The following is a 16,944-nucleotide window of genomic DNA, read 5'->3' as shown; positions in this document are numbered from 1 at the left end:
CATTGAATTGCCTTGTTGAGTGCTATTGTGTACCTTGATGTGTTTTCACAGAGCTCCAAGCCCACTTTGAGCCTGCTTCTGAGACTGAAGGGGTAGACAAGGACACAGAAATGGAAAGGGACTATCCCCTAGTAGACCTCCTCAGCCAAGAAGTACATGTGACAACCAGAGGCACCAGACATGGCTCAGTGGCTATCCAGGAGGGCCAGCCCCACCAGCAGGACCCAAGTCTCCAACTGAGCAAGCTCAGGCAAGAGACCAACAGGTCAGGATCTTGCCAACCCTGTACAAGACTTCCTGGTCACTATTGAGAACCACCCCCAGTAGAAAATATATATATTCACGGTCAGTGAACCGGGACAAGGGTACATTTACAGCTTCAGCAGGAACTAAGGCCTCCTTCCTTTCAATGCCAGAAATTAGTACAGTGCCTTGTCACAGATCACACGTAAATCTTCCATATCAAAATCATCTGAGTTTTGTCATAATAGAGTCCCTGTCATGGCATGTGGCCCAGCCGTGGACAGCTGCAGTCTGCCCCCCAAGAAGCAGTTGGAAGAGTAGGGGGCAAAAAAGCACTTTGGAGACAGTGATGTGTCCTGTAGCCCTGTCCTTAAGCCTTCCCAATCATTTGTTAGATTGCCTTTCCAACCTTGTTAGTGAACTAATTCCCTTTTGCCCTGCAAATTCGTAATTACCAATAATCTTTTAAGAAATATTATCCACAGCCACAATAAACTAGCTGGTGATTATTCCAATGGCCACATTTCTGCTTGTGGCAGTGCTGTCTGAATGGGGGAGATTAGGTACTTGGGCACACATTTTGAATGAAAAGATTTTAATCTTATGTTACTAATTTTTAAGACCTGGAACTTTAAATGACCATGATGGCAAAACTCAGATGTAAAATTCCTAGTATTTCTCTGCAGAAAGATTGGTGATCATCCAACTCACTATTAAGGTGACTAGCTAATAAGTAACATGGTCTGGCATAAACATGGAAATCATTACCATTAACCACACAGAGGCTCGAGCTACTTAACGAAGGCAGGCAGGGCAGAGGTGAGAAAGGATTTTTGACTTGTTGAATGCTGGTATTTTCGCCTTGTGGTCTTGCTATGATAGAAGTGTCCACCAAAAAAAAATGACCACAAAACAGTGTTTTCATCCATTTAAATTATATATTATGACTGTGCCTTCTCGGGGCAGCATCAATAAGGTAAGGTAAAGCTTAGTCCTTGAGTCCTTTGTTTACCAACATAAACTAACTAAAAGGACATGCCACGTAGTTAAAATAAACTAATCTTGTTTATTAGATACATGAGCAAACAAAAATAGACCATGGCTCTGACTTGCAACCCTGTTCCCTTCCAGTGTCAAGGAGCTAGCATGTTCCAGAAGTCTGAGGCTTAACTGTACAAAGACTTGCCTTTCATGTCCCAGGGAGACCATGAGTAAGACTGGGTCACAAAATGAGGAAGGCCCTACCTCTGAGACTGAGTAAATTGCTTAAAGAAACAGTGCATGGAAAAGAATGTTCACTTCCTAGGAATTGTTCTAAGGCTTAAATGCTCTACGGGCAAGTCCTGGGTTCTACTTAGAGCAGTAGCAGCATGCCTCCCCAGCTGTTCTCAGCAACTACTACTCTCTTGCTTTGGTTCCTAATGAGCTGAGAAAAAGGCTACCTATCCTAGATTCAGCTGCTTTATCTGACTTGATTTTAATAAGCAGGTGGTCCTTCTGGCCAAGTTCCAATGATCAAAAGAGGATTCAGGTTTTGTTCCTGACACATTTTGAAACTAAACTGTCTTAGTCTACAAAGGCTGCTCTAAAGCAAATAATCAAATTTATTTCTCACAGCTCTGCAGATCAAAGTACTGGCAGACATAGTATCCCAGGGTCTGCCTGCTGGTGTATACTGCATATTCATATGTCCTCAAATGGTGTCAAGGCACTAGTTTCCCCTTCTCAAGGCCTCTTAAAATCATTTTAGTAAGAATTTCAGGAGGGATCCAAGTATCAACTCCACTGCAAAATATACCCACACTCTCTCAGTATTGGGTCTTTGCTGTCAAGGAGAAGAAAAACAGTTCTATATAGACAGAAATCTTTAGTCACAACCCACCTGCTTCTCTTTGTGGCCCAACAGTTGAGATTGTCCTTTTTTTATTTTATCCAGTATCTAATGTTCAACAAATGTATGAATTGAAAGTGAATACTATATAAATGATAGGTTTCTTGTTTTGTTTTGTTTTTTTAACAGACTTTGGGAACACTTAGTTCAAAAAGAGAGAGAGTACCAGAATCTTCTTCGGTTAATTCTAGAACAAAAAACTCAAGAATTATATCACCTTCAGTTACAATACAAATGCAATGGTAAGTCACTTTACCTTTGCTCCAACATAGGTGTCAAAGAGGGACAAACTACTAAAAATCTGACTTCTGCCTTGAAGACATAAATGGTTGACGTTAGCATATACTACAGGAACAGAAATCCTAATGGGTAGGGGCAGAGCTCAGAAGAAAGGACAGGGTAACAAAAATGTGTTTTGACCTTGATAGTCATTCCACAACTTTGAATCAAAAAGGATGCCTACATTAGACTGCCTCTCAGACCTGCCCCTTCTTGGTAATGAAGAACCAGAAGCTCCGCCACACAATCTTAACACACGCTTCTTGGAGTTCCAGTGTAGCTAGGAATCTCCAGCCTGAGATAAGACACCTTAAAGATGAGAACATGCATTCAAGTGAGACTGATAATACCTCAAGGTCCAAACCTACTAAAAGCATCTTCCGTAGCAATGACTGCTCTCCGGAAAGGGATGCCAAGAATTGTAAAAGTAGCGGGTCAAACAAGTTTAATTCATTTCCTTTTCACAGCACATTTACATTTCTGTTTGGATACATGATTACATCCACTTTGTTATTTTTGAAGCATTTTATGGTTATACATTACTATACAATAAAACAAAATTGGAATCTTTATAGGTGGAACAGAGAACCCACCACCCCATGACGGACTGGGAACCAACAGAGAGCTTATAGACTGGTTGCAGCTACAAGGAGTGGATGCAAATACAATAGAAAAGGTAAATTTCTAAATCAAAGGATTCCTATGATACTGTTGAAAAGCTGCTTATGTTGTTGAATGTATGTTGAATCTTTCAGATTGTTGAAGAAGATTACACACTTTCTGATATTCTCAATGATATCACTAAGGAAGACCTAAGGTGCCTCAGACTACGGTAAGAGAGCCTGCAAACAATTTAAATAATAAAATGGGGCTTTTTTATGTGAATACTTTTATTTTTAATGCTGGTAGTTTCCCCGATCTTTGAAATTTATCTTTCCTATGTTGTAGCAAGCACAGCTCATTTTCTCAGGTTGGCAAGGCATGAGGTGCCAGACCTTTCTTTACATTGTTTAAATGCCCACACCTCTACCCAGATCACCCAGTGTTCCTATGGTACCATGTCTAGGAAAAGGTTACATACTTTTAAGTTAGAGATTACATTTGAAGAGTAGATGGGTGGCTTCAAGTTTGCTTTTCTTATGAAAATTATTGTTTTGCAGTGGTGGTGTCCTCTGTAGGCTCTGGCATGCAGTCTCCCAGCACAGAAGACAAATGCAGGAGTCCTCACAATAAGCCAAGCTGGGGAGAATGAGCAAAAAGTACCCTACACCTGCTCACGATTAAAGCTTCTGTTAGTGCACACACAAATCCTGCGTTTACACAGAAAGACCCTTGTTCGTTTCATTCAAGCACATGTGATTTAGAGCATACTTGTTTATAAACCGGATTGTAAGTAATGTCTCTCCTGACCTAGTATTTAAAATGTCAGCATACCTTATAGCAGTTGCTGGAAAGATAAAGCCTAAGTATTTTATAAACCAGTGTAATTACTTAAATGTGAAAAGTTAAAAAGTGTGCCTTGGAATGGGAGTACAATTTTGTGTTTGTTAAATGTCTAAATGGAGAAAATTAAATTATTTTACCTTTGAAGTGACTGAAGTACCCTTATTTTAAAACACATGATTATATATAGCCTTTGATCAAAGACATAACGGTCAGTGCCAAACAGAGTCCAGCCTCCACAATTCATGGTGACCATACACTTCTAACCTGTGCTTTGCATTAATCCCAGCATGCCTCCACAAGGTCATTCAAAGCTATGATCACATCACCAAATGGCAGAGTTGTTCCTTTTAGTAACTGACCTAGGACATGATGAAGGTTATAAACTGCATTACCCATCTCCAATCCTATACACTCTTATTCACATGAATACACCGAATACAACAATGTACAAACTGCATGCAATTTTACTCTCCCTTAATTTACATGTTTTCAAGACTTTTGTTGTCTGGGTATTTCCTGTCAAAGTTGAGAGCACAAAGAGTTTCTTACAACGGATGAGAAACGCCCATCCATCTAATACTCTCCCATTAACTGACTGACTTAAACTTGATCCACTGGTTGGCACCACGCACTTCGAAGGGTGGGTCACTGCTGTAGATATGATAGCCTAGCTCCTCCAATGGCGGCTCCGGATCAGCCGTGGCAAACTGGGCAGCATCCTCGATTTCTTTCCTCACTTCCACATCAATCTCCTAAACAGCAGATTACAAGGCAAGAGATTTTCAATCAAGGGCAGTTTTGGAACCAACTAGAATGTCTGAGAACCTGTTGGTAGTAATATTATGTGACTCTTCAATAGTGTATGAATTAAAAATGAAAAGCATAGTTTTAGGACAAAGGGAGAAACAAAGTTTCTGTATGAATGTGATTGGTCACTTCAGAAGTGAGTTTGTAACTCTTAATTGTCTGGAGGCCAGAGCTGATGTCAGGTACCGTCTTCCAATGCTCTCCACCTTATGTGTTATGAGTCAATATTCTCTATCGTTGAGGGTTGGCCAGCGTGCTCCAAGAATTGGCTTCTCTCTACCAGGGCTAGGGTTGTACACATGCACCAGTGGGCCCATTTTATGTGGGTGCTGGGAATCCAGATTCCAATCCCCATGCTTATGCAGCAGGCACTTTACTAAGCCATCCCCCCTTGCCCTGTAACTCTTCATTCTCAGCAGGAGGACCAAAATGGAGCCTGTGAGACTTCAGGGCACTTTCTGAGTTTGAAAAACCTCAACTCTCTGGCCATCTGAGGGTGACAGTATGTGAGGAGTGAAACTGGTCATAGTACCCAACTTTAAAAACCTCCAAGAGCAACTGTACCTTTAATTCTTCAACACTTGCAAGATTGCTGTTCACCATTCTATCCTTGAGAAGCATAATAGGGTCACTCTTACTTCTTACTTCCTGGATTTCTTCTCGAGTGCGATAACTGTGGCGAAAGGAGATGCAGTGAGTGACAGACCCATAAAAATAAAGCCCATGAAGCAGACAGCGGAGTGAAGTGTAGGACTGTTATTGAAAGAGAGACAAGTTAATAGTGACATCATGTCACTGTGGGGACAGCAGGGTGGCAGGCTGTTAGGCATCTTTTATAGAAGATGTATTGGTCATCTGTATTGGTCAGGCTCTGGCAGAGCCTCTCAGGGGACAGCTATATCAGGCTCCTGTCAGCATGCACTTACTGGCATCAGCAATAGTGACTGGGTTTAGCGACTGTAGCCAACCATCAAGACTGAGCAGGGGAAGTCAAATAGAGGAGTTAGGAGAAGGACTGAAGCAGCTGAAGGGGTTTGCAACCCATAGGAAGAACAATATCAACCAACCAGAGCCCCATGGAGCTCCCAGGGACTAAACCACCAACCAAAGAGTACACATGGAGGGACCCATGGCTCCAGCTGCATAGGTAGCAAAAGATGACCTTGTCGGGTAATGGGAGGAGAGGCTCTTGGTCCTATCAAGGCTTGATGTCCCAATGCAGAGGAATGCCAGGGTAGGGAGATAGGAGGGGGGCATGGGATAGGAGGTTTCCAGAGGAGAAACCAGGAAAGGGTATAACATTTGAAATGTAAATAAAGTAGCCAATAAAAAGAAAGTTATCCCCTCTAACTTGGGGCTTCTCTGGCATTCTGATAAGGCCCAAGTTTTGATTTGCTTCTTTGATCTGGAAGACAGACCTATCCCTTCTACCTCTTTAGCCTCACATTTTTACATTGATGGGGCAAATGGGGGCTGGCAGTTGTGATAATTACAGGTTCTGAAGCATCACAATAATTCCTACCAATAAGGAAGTATGTCTATGCCTTGCTTAGTGCTTCTCCACTAAGACCCCAAAAGCAGGGTTCTACGGTTGGGCAGTTGCTACACAAAATCTACCTGACTGTAAAATTAGTTCTCTGCCTTCCCTCAGTCCACTTCATAAAGACTAAACTTTAAACTCACTTCTTTCTACTGTGTATGTCAAGCCTTCTAATTCCGAATTGCATGTTAAGAGTTAAGTGAAAAGGACAACTTAAACTGCCCATGTGGCAGTTAGCCTTGCTCCCTATCAGTGAGATTTTCAAACCCCAGTCCTCTTCAGGTAGAACATGCCATGTCTGAATTTGGGGGTAATGCCTAAACTAAATGACTCCCAGAATAATTCTCTATCACAGACCTGCCTTACATTCAGTTCGACACTATAATTTAGTTACATAATGCTCTTTTTAAAATTACTGCTCATGCTGGAACCCATAGGATACACTGCGGGGATCTTCAGGCTGCTTTTAGATTAACCACTTGATGCCAACAAACTGCAATTTTATCCCGTACGGGGCCGTACTCTGCCATTTTACTTGAGTAGCCCAAAGCCTGCCCACCCACTGTGGAAACAACACTCAGATTCCTCATGACCGTACCTGACTCCAGGGTCACTCATACTATGTCCATGGTAGCGGTAAGTCTGTAGCTCCATCAGGATAGGCCCCTAAAACAAACCCATAAATGATTAAGACTATGTGAATGGGTGCCAACAATCATTGGCCTCAAATGGAGACACCAGCACTGACATTCAATACATCCTTAATCCGCCTACGTATATGTATCAACTCAGTTGTCAAGAGTTTACGGGTTCATTCTTAACACCTATTTATCCCATATTTCATCCTTCTCAATTTTACCAAAAGTAAATTACAGGGGCAAGTTTTCTGGGTTTAGAACAATGGATTAAACTTTGCTATTTGAGCCTCCTTTTTAGCTAGTCTTACCGTTGCCTTTTTGCTCTGTGCCATGTACTGACAGGCAAAGCAGCAAGACAGGTTACACCTGAATGCCTATTAAGTTAAAGTAGCATAGGAGGGATGCCAAGTTTGATCATCCAAGGGGCTCATGACTGACGGAGAGATGGGAACATAGGATTAACCTACTCAAACAGCAAAACAATATCAAGTTGATGTCAAAGTGAAGACAAGAGGCCAAGGAACAAGAATAGTGTTTACCAGGTGAGCCACCAAGACTATGCTACCTCATTGGACTTTGTCTTAGAGAGCTCATTGCCCCAGGATAGTTCTAACAGCTAGCTGAAGAGGCTTCGTTGAACTTTGAGATAAATGTCATTATAAACGCATAGCCTTAAAAAGCCTATGAAAAGATTTCCAGTCTTACCTTACCAGACCTGCAGTAGGCAGCTGCAAACTTTGTTGCCTCTCGGACACACAAGATATCCATTCCATCTACCTGTTAACAAAGGTGGAAGAGGGCAGAATGTAACTGAACTGTCCAAACCTATTTCACCTTAATTGTGGTACTAGAGAATGGAATCCAGGGCCTCACACATGCTAGGCAAGTTTTCAGCCACTGAGCCAGACCTCTTGCCCTCCCATTCAACTTTTATATGATAGGGTACCTATAGTCCTGTCTTTACAATAAGGGACCTTACCCTCAGTCCAGGAATGAAATCTCCTCTTTTGTAGTAATCCGTGCTGGCTGCTGCTCTCTCAACAGATGTGCCCATGCCATAGCGGTTATTCTCACAGATGAAAATACAAGGTAATTTCCACAATGCTGCCATATTGTAAGCTTCAAATATCTGACCCTGAAAGTATTTAATAAAATGTTCCAGTGGTTGAGTTTGCTCACTTCTCTAGATCGTTCCCATTCCTAACACAAAGCTTGTGCAAAGGCCGAGAGAGCCTTTATAACCAAGTTTTTAGTGCGGAGAGAAAGGAGCATGTGCTGGCCGGGGTAGGGAGATTCGGCAGACGTTGTATGACTGGTATACATTTGGGGGGGGCTGTGTACTAATAGTCTACAGGCTACACTATAAAGAACGTGGAGAACCACTGAGCTACCCATTACTTTTATACTCAGAGTGAACCAGCAGCACCTGACATTCAGTGTCTAGGCCATGCCTCACTAAGTGCCATCCAGAGAATGGTGATTTAATGAGACCAAGACAAGCTGAGCCAAGAAGCCAAGAGTCAAGGTGAATCTGCCATTGCTCTGGAGTGCGCGAGAGTAAGAGTCTGTATATTTACAAGTGGGGCTGGACAGCTGTTCAAAGCACACCCTGCTCTTATAGAAGACCCAGGTTCCAGCTCAGAACCATCTTTAACCCCAGCTCCAGGGGAATCTTCTGACCTATTGGCACCAGGCAGACACGCAGTACACAAACATACATACAGGAAAGACAACCACACACATAAAAATTGATATTTTTAAAAAAAGTTTTTAAAAGTCTCCCAGCACAGAACATGTGTGCAAAGCATTAATGGAGAGGATCTTCCTCACAGAAATGAGCCCCTAGAAGGCTCGGGTAAACCACATCAAGAGGTAAAGTCTCTCAGATGGCCATAAAACCAAATGTGAGTCTGTCACATGAAGTGTCATTTCAACAAACAATATACCATGTCTTTAACTGTCCAAATATGACTAGTCACAGCTTGGAAATTCAGAGATGCACTTACCTGGTTAGCAGCACCATCACCATATAATGTCAAACAGACCTCATCTTTGCCATTATACTTGCAGGCCAGAGCAATTCCTGCACCCAGGGGCACCTAACAACCAGGAAAGGACCCAGTAGAAATAATCAGTTATAATGCTCTTAAATTTCAACTCCTGGAGAGACTCTGGGAGCTAAACTAGTGCTGTACCTCTCCATTCCCAACCCTGTCAGTGTTCACCTACCAGGTTATTTTCAAGAAGAAAGCATAACTACTATATTGTTTCAACAAGAGCTAACATTTGTGCACCCAAAGATTTAATTACTGATCCTAACAAGGTAAAAGTGGAAACTAGGTATATTCTATACAATAAAAATCTACTGCATTGGATATTGTATGCTGTTAATGTTTGACCTCTCATGGATAAGAATGAGGACTCCTTAATGAAAGTAAGGCTTTCATTTTGATTAGGCTGTCAGTCTAATAGACCCTTTCTTGAGTTGGGCCTCAGTGTTAGCATTATCTAGGAGCAGGTCAGAGAGTGAGGTGAGGAGCGATTGATTTTACTGAACTATAGTGAGGTGAAGGGATGGCTTCACTGCTATAGGCTCTTACTCATGAAACAGCAAAAGAACCAACTTTATTTAAACCACTACCCAAATCCTCCTATTAATGAATGAATCGGGAAGATTAAGTGTTTAAAGACAAACCAAACTCCCGAATCTTTGCACTGATACCTGAGCTCCAACGATACCGTTGCCGCCATAGAAGTTCTTGGCGTACATGTGCATTGATCCGCCTTTCCCCTTAGCACAGCCTCCTCTTCGTCCTAGAAAAGGCAGCACATACCCATGTGTGAAAAAACAGCCATGCAGAATCCAATTGTCTTGACCCTTCAGGAAAACATACTCCATTGTGTCCCTGTCTGATAAGGAACGTTAGACTAAACCTCCTTTCTAATCACCCACTCTCAATATTAGCACGTAGTTCTGACATTGGCTTTGGAGGGAATAAAACAGACCTGACTTCTACACTAGTAGACTAAATAATAATAGGACTCAAAAATGTCACAAGAAAGAGGAATATGAAATAGCTTTCTAGAATCTGTCAGCATATTACAAAAGCACTTCACCAATTTACTGTCTCTACTACACTTCTGCTGGCATTTTTAGTGCCACCACACATTTGCACTGTGCAGGGCTACGATTTTTCAATTTCACCTAACGGGTCAGATAGCCTCATAAATGGTTTCCCTCAAAGAATGCAAACAAAATGGTACAAAATGCCAAACCAGAAACCTTGTTTCAATTTTTTCTTTACCACTCACAATGCTTAGCAACTTAGTGGGAGCATACCGGAGTCCTCCTCTCCCCTCACTATCTCCTCTCTGTCAACAAACCTGTTAATTCTGCAAGAATTGCTCGGACAGGCAGGCCCCGAGTGAAGGTGAAGCCATGGGCTCGATAGGCAGTGATGAGATGGTCCGTGGGGTTTATGCCAGCCTCCAGGCCCACACAGCAGGCTTCCTGTAATAAAGGAAGAACCAGGAAACGATGCCATTTTCACTTTTGAATAAAAAGTTTTTATTAGAATCAAATTAAAAAAAAAGCCATAGAGGTAGTAAATCCTGCTACTAGTAACCCAAAATACAAAGTAGACGGTAAGGTCCAAACCAGAAACCAGAACCAATCCACGAATGTGCTGTTTCCTTTAGCGTGGACAGAGTTTTAAAAATAACCCACTAGTAGATAGAATGTAATGAAAACCAAAGAAGCCTTAGTTCTGTTTCCATATGCCCACTGACGCACCCGTCACCACACATACACACAGGGTGGCACACGTGTACCTCACACAAGTAAAAAACAAGTAAATAATTGTTTTTTAAATGTTAAAAGGATAGGATGAAAGAGAAGCAAAAGAAAGAGATAAGGGGGGGAGAGAAGGAAGCAACCTTGAATAACATGGCGGTAATAACAAATCTGTCACTTACCTGACCATCACACAAGTGACAGAAACCACGAATAATTTTCTGCTTATACAGCTGATCCGCCTTGAGCTCCATCCGGCGCACGGTCTGCATCATCCTGTAGTACTTGAGCCCATCCTCTCTGGTGAGCACTGTGGTGACTGGAGGGCCCTCTTCTAGACGATGAAGGTCACATTTCTGAAGTGGAGTAAGATGGTCACCCTTCAGTTACTACCCCACAGATACTGCTGACTCGTTCTCAGCTCCAACTCTACCAGCAGACGACTTAAACAACAGCAAAGACATGCAGGCCTCGGAAGTGCTTCAAGCACTCTGGAAGCAGAGGCAGGTGGCCTTATGAGTTCGAGGCCAGCCTAGTCTATGGAGTTCCAGGATAGCTAGGGCTACACAGAGAAACCTTATCTTGAAAAACCCAAGAAGGGAGGGAAGGAAGGGAGGAAAGGGGAAGGAAGGATAATGTGTGATAGCATACACCTTATGATCTTATCACTTGAAAGGTGACTACAGGATCAAGAGTTCAAGGTTATCCCTTTGCTACATAGTTTGGGACTAAGGCTCCACGAGACCTTGGGATAAAATAAAGTGAAATAAGAACAGTGGTTCAAAATGCTTCCAAGTCCCTAAATGTACGGTCATTAATGTTTCACTGAAGCACACCCCATACCACGCCTGTATCCAACCTTTGCCTCAAGAAGGGCCATGTGCCGGGACAGCTATGGGGGGGGGGGCAACCCAACACACTTGTAGATGACAACATGTCAGAATCTCAAGAGTTGGACACCATAACCAGAGTACATTTTTAAAGCCTATCTCCCTTAAACTACTAGCAACTATGGTAGTTGCTCAATTTCTCCGAACTTTTGGTTCTGGAAATATCTGCAAGAAAAGTGACCGCACCCTCAAAGCACCAATATCAAAATCCTCCTCCTTGAAGGTGAAACTGCATTGAGCTACGTGTGTTCAAAAACTAGTAACCAATAAAGCACAACACCTCTTACCTTAATCTCAAATGTAGCATCATTTGCGAAATTACGGGAAGCTACCAGCACTCTGCTTGCCTAGAAAACAAAAACGTGCAAATCAAGTCACTATTTTTGTTTTTTACTGTCAAGAGCAAGTCATTACAATCATGAACCCATGCCGACAGCATGGGTTTAAAACACAGCCATATCATTATCTGAAGGCAAAAGGGAGAGTGGCAAACACTAAACACTCCTGCTTTGTTTTCAAAGAAATCACAGTGAAAATAATTAACTACCAGCCAAACTTGAGAAAACACACGTGGGCTTTGGAAAGGTCCCTTTGCAAAGTACTTGGAATAAAACTATCCATTAATCCCCATCTAAAGCAAACTGCTTTTCTATGATACACACTCATAAAGGGAAAAAAAAACCTACTCAAAGTATGAGATAAATACCTGAATGAGAAACACCATGTTAATAATGCTGGTTAAAAGTGGACTTGGGCCAACCATTCTACAACCGGAACAGCCTAAATCTTGAGGTTTCTCTAAGCCCCAGAAGGGAAGAAAGGTTTCTCAAAACAGTGTTCCCTTCTTGATGTTTCAGTGGCTGTCACTGCTTACAGTTAGCGGCTCCTTTCTACATTCACAACTTAATAAACCTTTGAACAACATTCTATGTGGTGGCTAAGGTTCACTTAGGACACGAAAGAATTATTCACTTTAGCCACTTCCTGCCACATTTGCACATACTTGCAGGTAAACTAGCAGAGTTTCTTTTCCTGGAGAATTGAAACATATTTACTAGATCCCATTAAAAAATGTTTAATACTTAACACATTTTGTAGCTCTGGGTTTGACCTTACTGAGGGTTAAGCTCAGCCTGCCCCATATACCTCCAAGTGCAGGAGCCAACAGGAGGGAGTGTCTGGTCTACTGATATCTCTTGTGCTCCTTCCATTGCCTCCTCCTCCCAAGGCTGGAATGAGCGGCATGCAGCACCTTCCACTTACGGATGCCAGCAGATAGTCTTAGACCCTCAGTAGAAGCCGGAAACCCCCTCAAATACTCAGTGCTGTGTGCGAGCACTGTGATTCCAAGGTAGCTGACCTGATGATCATCAAAGCTGGCTCTCGGGGCTGTACAACTGGGGAGCTGAGAATACAGAGCGGATACCTGACAGAAGGGACGATTATATCCTAACCTGGAGTGCAAGACTTCATCATTCTAGTCAGCACACAGGGTAACACTCATGAATTGTTTCTTTCTGGAATTTTCCATTGAGTATCTTCAGACCACCGGTAACAGAAAATAGGAAAATTTGCAAAGTCAAAGACACAAAGTGGGAAGGGGCACACTTTGGTAACTACTATACTACCATCTGACAAAGTCACAAAGACAAGGGCACACTTACCCAAGGGAAAATCGAAATACTAGTAACGGATGCTGCGGTTAAATCAGAGGAACAGACAATGTGTAAACATATCCATGTTTGTGCTATTTTCACCAGTTAAGATTATTTTTCAGAGCCAGAACTGTTGTATTGCAAAATACAATTTTTAGGTACAACTACAGAAACTAATTTAGGGAACAATCTACAGCAGAGATCAAACTAACCAGGCATTAGTAGGAGAAAAAAGGTTAAGTTCTTTCTCAAAGGTAAGCTTATAGAGCTCATGATGTGATGGCTCCCTATCACCAGAGTGGTAGCAGAAAGGGTGGGGGTGGGGTGGGTTTGAGGACAGCCAGGCTACACAAGGAAACCATCTCTCAGAAAACCAAGTAACAAGAATTAACTTTAAATGGGATTCCGGTCCGGTTTTCTTTTCTTGGGAGCGGGGGTTGCTGGGAACTGAACACAGGACTTCACATTGCTAACTGCACAACATGCTCTCCCTCTGAGCTACATTTCAGCCCCTGAGGAAATTCCTGTCGTGAGGATTTTCAACAATCTATTCAAGAAAATGGAAATTTCTAAGTCTAAATACAGAATTATTCAAGTGACGGAGTAAAAGTAAAAGTAAAGAAGTCTCAGAATGTACCAACATGAATTAAAAACCTTGCCTAATAATATGCAGACAAAAAAAATCAGTAGTAAAAATCTCACAAAAGAAAGCCTAACAAATACAGGGGATAGTGAAAAGGCAAAAGAAAAAAATTTAATCATGGTTTCGTCTTACAGACTCTGAAAGCTTTCAACCTTCGGTTAAAAGGAAAGCACTTTTGTAAACCATTTCAAAGTCTCACTTCCAAAAGTGTGAAGACACCCAGGCAACCTTTTAGCCTGAGGGAAATCTCCATGTTTCCCTAATTTTTAAGGGCAAAAACAACTAACAGAATAAAAGGCCGGAAAGGTACAAAGCACACCGAGGCCTCAGAGGAAGATAAGGGGATTAACTTTAGGCAGATCACTGCAGTCATCAAAGAGCAAGTGTCTAACCCCATCCCCCCTCCGAGTATCCCCTGGGCTACCACAGCTCTCATTACACAAGACTGGCTGGCCACTGCTCACTTGTAAGCAGTGCTAATTTGCAAGTATTTTTTGCAAGACTTAAATTCTAAAGTCTTTTCACAAGTATAACAAGAAAAACAAACTCTTGAGCTATTTTGTGTTACTCAGGCAGAAATAAAGAAATCTGCAATTACTTAGAATTGCAAATGATAGATACTCAGTCTACTCTTGAGATTAAAGGTGAAACTTAAGTTCGAAACATTCGGAAAGGCTTCGAGAATGGCTCCTTAATTACCAGGTAACAATGACTATAGTTACAAAGAAAACTAGCAGCCAGGCGTGGCGCTGCATTCCTTTGATCCCAGCACTCCAGGCAATGTACGGATCTCCGAGTAGAAACCAGCCTACTCCCAACACCGCAGAGTCCCAAGCCTGCCGGAGCTACCCAGTGAGACAGAGACACAGAGACAAAGACAAAAGCAACCTACTTCTATTCCGCTTTAGCATGCCACACAAGATTTTAAGGCAAGCACTTGGGAGGTAGAGAAGGCAAGATCTGAGTCCCAGGCCAGCCAGAGATAGAAAGTGAAAGATCTTGTCTCAAAAAAATTTTTTTCTTTAAATTAAAAAGCTAGCTACTGGAGATGTTAGACCACAATAAGAAGTGAGAAAAATAACCGAATACCTCCTATGGTATGAGTTTGACTCTAGAATCTTTTTTTCCTGCCGTAAAGTGAATATAAATCAAATGATACACGACTTTCAGACAAAGCAACGAAGCATCTAAGATTAGCTTCTAGTGTCCACCTTAAGAGTTAAGGGTGTTCCTAGCTTCTTAATACCCTCTATACTCCAAAAGGGGAGCACATGTCTTCAAAGCAGAAGGTGTTTGATTTCAGATTCTAATTCAACTTGTAGAAACTTTGATTCTAGTAAGAGCTGGTTTTTTTTTCCTTTCCACGGAGGGGAACAAAGCTGCTTTTAGTTTTCAATTTTACTTCATGTCCAGTCCCCAAGCTATAAACCAATTTCCCTTCAACTAACAATTTCTGCAAACAAGAAAATTGTTCAAACCAATTGAAAGGTGATGATGCAGTTTTAACACTTGTGAAGACCCTGGCCAAATTCGGGGCACATACTAAGCGTTCAATAAATGTTGGTTATGACATAGCCATATACAAAGACATGTTAAGAATCGTGCTTTGCTGCCCGTCCAGATTCAAACACGAATACGGCATTTACTCAATCAAGCGGTGTTTTTCCATTACTTAATGGAATTCCTAGAGAAGCACACTTCCGACCTTTCCACAACCTCCCCAAACTAAGCAGAATTGCATCGAATCCTGAAGAAATCAATAAAACCAGAACTACAAGTCAAAGCCTGAGAGGGCAGTTACACCAAGAGAAAGCAGCCTCTGTATGGCTAGAGGTCAAAATGCTAAAAGCTTAGGTATTAGACAGCCTTAAAGCCGGGCCATAACTCTTAACCTCCGATCTCAACCCTCCGAAAACCATTGCTGTTTTCTTTTGCTACTTTGAACTCTAAGCCTCTGTGTGTTTAAGGAGTAAAGGCGGCTTCCTCTGGGTTATGCTCGATTGCTCGAAAATTGACTGCCAAGAAAAAGTTCGGACGAGCAGGGAGTGGAGGAAGTTTGTTTTCCGTGAACCTGACCCCTCTGAACCTTCCTCAGAACAGAACACAGGTGATCTACAAATGCTCACCCAGCTGGACGCCCGGACTTGCCGGGTGCCAGGCAAAAGGGCTGGCATACGGGCCGCTGGCCAACTCAACCCCATAAGGCGGCGTCCTCGGTATCTCCATTATAGAGACGAGGAAACTGGGCCCTGGGACTTTTTTTTTTTTTTTAGTCTCTTTACCTCTTGACTGTACTTGGCAGACTCAAGACTAGTAAACGATGAAGTCGGAGTACGCACGAAACCTCCGACTCCCGGGACTGGGAGCTCTTTATTTCGTCTTACGTGGCCTCTTAGCCAAGAGCAATGACATGATGGAGAGTGGAAGTCATCCGAGTCGAGAGGTTGGAGCGAACCCAAGCTCCGCCTCTCAGTGCCCCGTAAGCAACGGGCAGTTGTGGGGCGCTGCTGGGGAGCCGACGTGAAGCTCCGCCAGCGGGGATTGGGGGAGGCAATGGACCGGGCCGGTTCTCAAGCCGCTCCAACCCGGGCCAGTGGCGACGCGTACCGCGGGGAAAGCCCTCCTGAGCTCCTTAGCTCGCCTCCAGCACCTAGCTCTGCGCTCCAGAGGGGGGCCCCGGCCCGCCCTCTTCCTGCCCCGCCTCAAGCGGGCTCCAGCCCCACCCCGGCCTCCCAGGATCAGGCGACCTCACCGGCTTCTGCGCAGCGCCTGCCAACACGCGGGACACAGCGGCAAGCATCTTCCTCATGGAGCGCAGCAGACTGACGCGGCAGCCGCGGCACCCAGGCACTCAAAAGGAGTGATTCGGGCGACCCCAAGTCTCCTTGAGGCGCCCGGAGTCGAAGCCACGCCCTAAACGCAGTGACGGAGTCGGAACGGCATCACACGCCGCGCCAGTCTGTAGACCAACCAGAATGATTGCCCGCGATGGCTACACCCATCTGAGGAACATGAGTCCGCCCATTAATTAACTAAAGATGAGGTGGGGCTGTGGCTTTGGGGTGAGGAGGCGGGAGTCCTAGGGCGCCTGCGTGGGAAAGTGGGGGGGGTCCCCCCCA

General features: G+C 43.3%; 2 protein-coding genes across 2 annotated transcripts in view; one reads left to right on the top strand and one right to left on the bottom strand.

Annotated features, from left to right (window-relative positions):
- Map3k15 (mitogen-activated protein kinase kinase kinase 15) overlaps positions 1 to 3,687 on the top strand; it is a 145,604-nt gene extending 141,917 nt beyond the window's left edge. The window contains exons 25-29 of the mRNA XM_039100568.2: positions 52 to 265; positions 2,264 to 2,376; positions 2,989 to 3,089; positions 3,169 to 3,245; positions 3,574 to 3,687. Coding sequence (XP_038956496.1) covers positions 52 to 265; positions 2,264 to 2,376; positions 2,989 to 3,089; positions 3,169 to 3,245; positions 3,574 to 3,646 — 578 coding nt within the window. The 3' untranslated portion in view covers positions 3,647 to 3,687. The remainder of the gene's footprint in view (positions 1 to 51; positions 266 to 2,263; positions 2,377 to 2,988; positions 3,090 to 3,168; positions 3,246 to 3,573) is intronic.
- Pdha1 (pyruvate dehydrogenase E1 subunit alpha 1) lies at positions 2,844 to 16,672 on the bottom strand. Its single transcript, NM_001004072.2, has 11 exons — positions 16,578 to 16,672; positions 11,815 to 11,874; positions 10,820 to 10,993; positions 10,229 to 10,355; positions 9,567 to 9,658; positions 8,851 to 8,943; positions 7,824 to 7,979; positions 7,550 to 7,621; positions 6,805 to 6,872; positions 5,231 to 5,339; positions 2,844 to 4,611 (listed from the first exon to the last, which is right to left on the bottom strand). The coding sequence occupies exons 1-11, from the start codon at positions 16,632 to 16,634 to the stop codon at positions 4,447 to 4,449; spliced, it is 1,173 nt and encodes a 390-aa protein (NP_001004072.2). The 5' UTR covers positions 16,635 to 16,672; the 3' UTR covers positions 2,844 to 4,446.
- Between the last annotated feature and the right edge of the window lie 272 nt (positions 16,673 to 16,944).

The sequence above is a fragment of the Rattus norvegicus genome, chromosome X (assembly GCF_036323735.1).
Source record: "Rattus norvegicus strain BN/NHsdMcwi chromosome X, GRCr8, whole genome shotgun sequence".
Classification (NCBI taxonomy): Eukaryota; Metazoa; Chordata; class Mammalia; order Rodentia; family Muridae; genus Rattus; species Rattus norvegicus.
The sequence above is the reverse complement of the archived record's forward strand: the minus strand, read 5'-3'. Positions and strand labels throughout refer to the sequence as shown.

What these genes read in the sequence shown, in the direction of transcription:
- Pdha1 (NM_001004072.2), bottom strand. Translation starts at nt 16,634, where the DNA reads ATGAGGAAGATGCTTGCCGCTGTGTCCCGCGTGTTGGCAGGCGCTGCG. An exon ending in ATTTCATTCCTGGACTGAGG is followed by an intron (nt 7,622 to 7,823) that starts GTAAGGTCCCTT and finishes CTTTGTTAACAG; the next exon opens with GTAGATGGAATGGATATCTT. An exon ending in CAAGTGTTGAAGAATTAAAG is followed by an intron (nt 4,612 to 5,230) that starts GTACAGTTGCTC and finishes TCTGCTGTTTAG; the next exon opens with GAGATTGATGTGGAAGTGAG.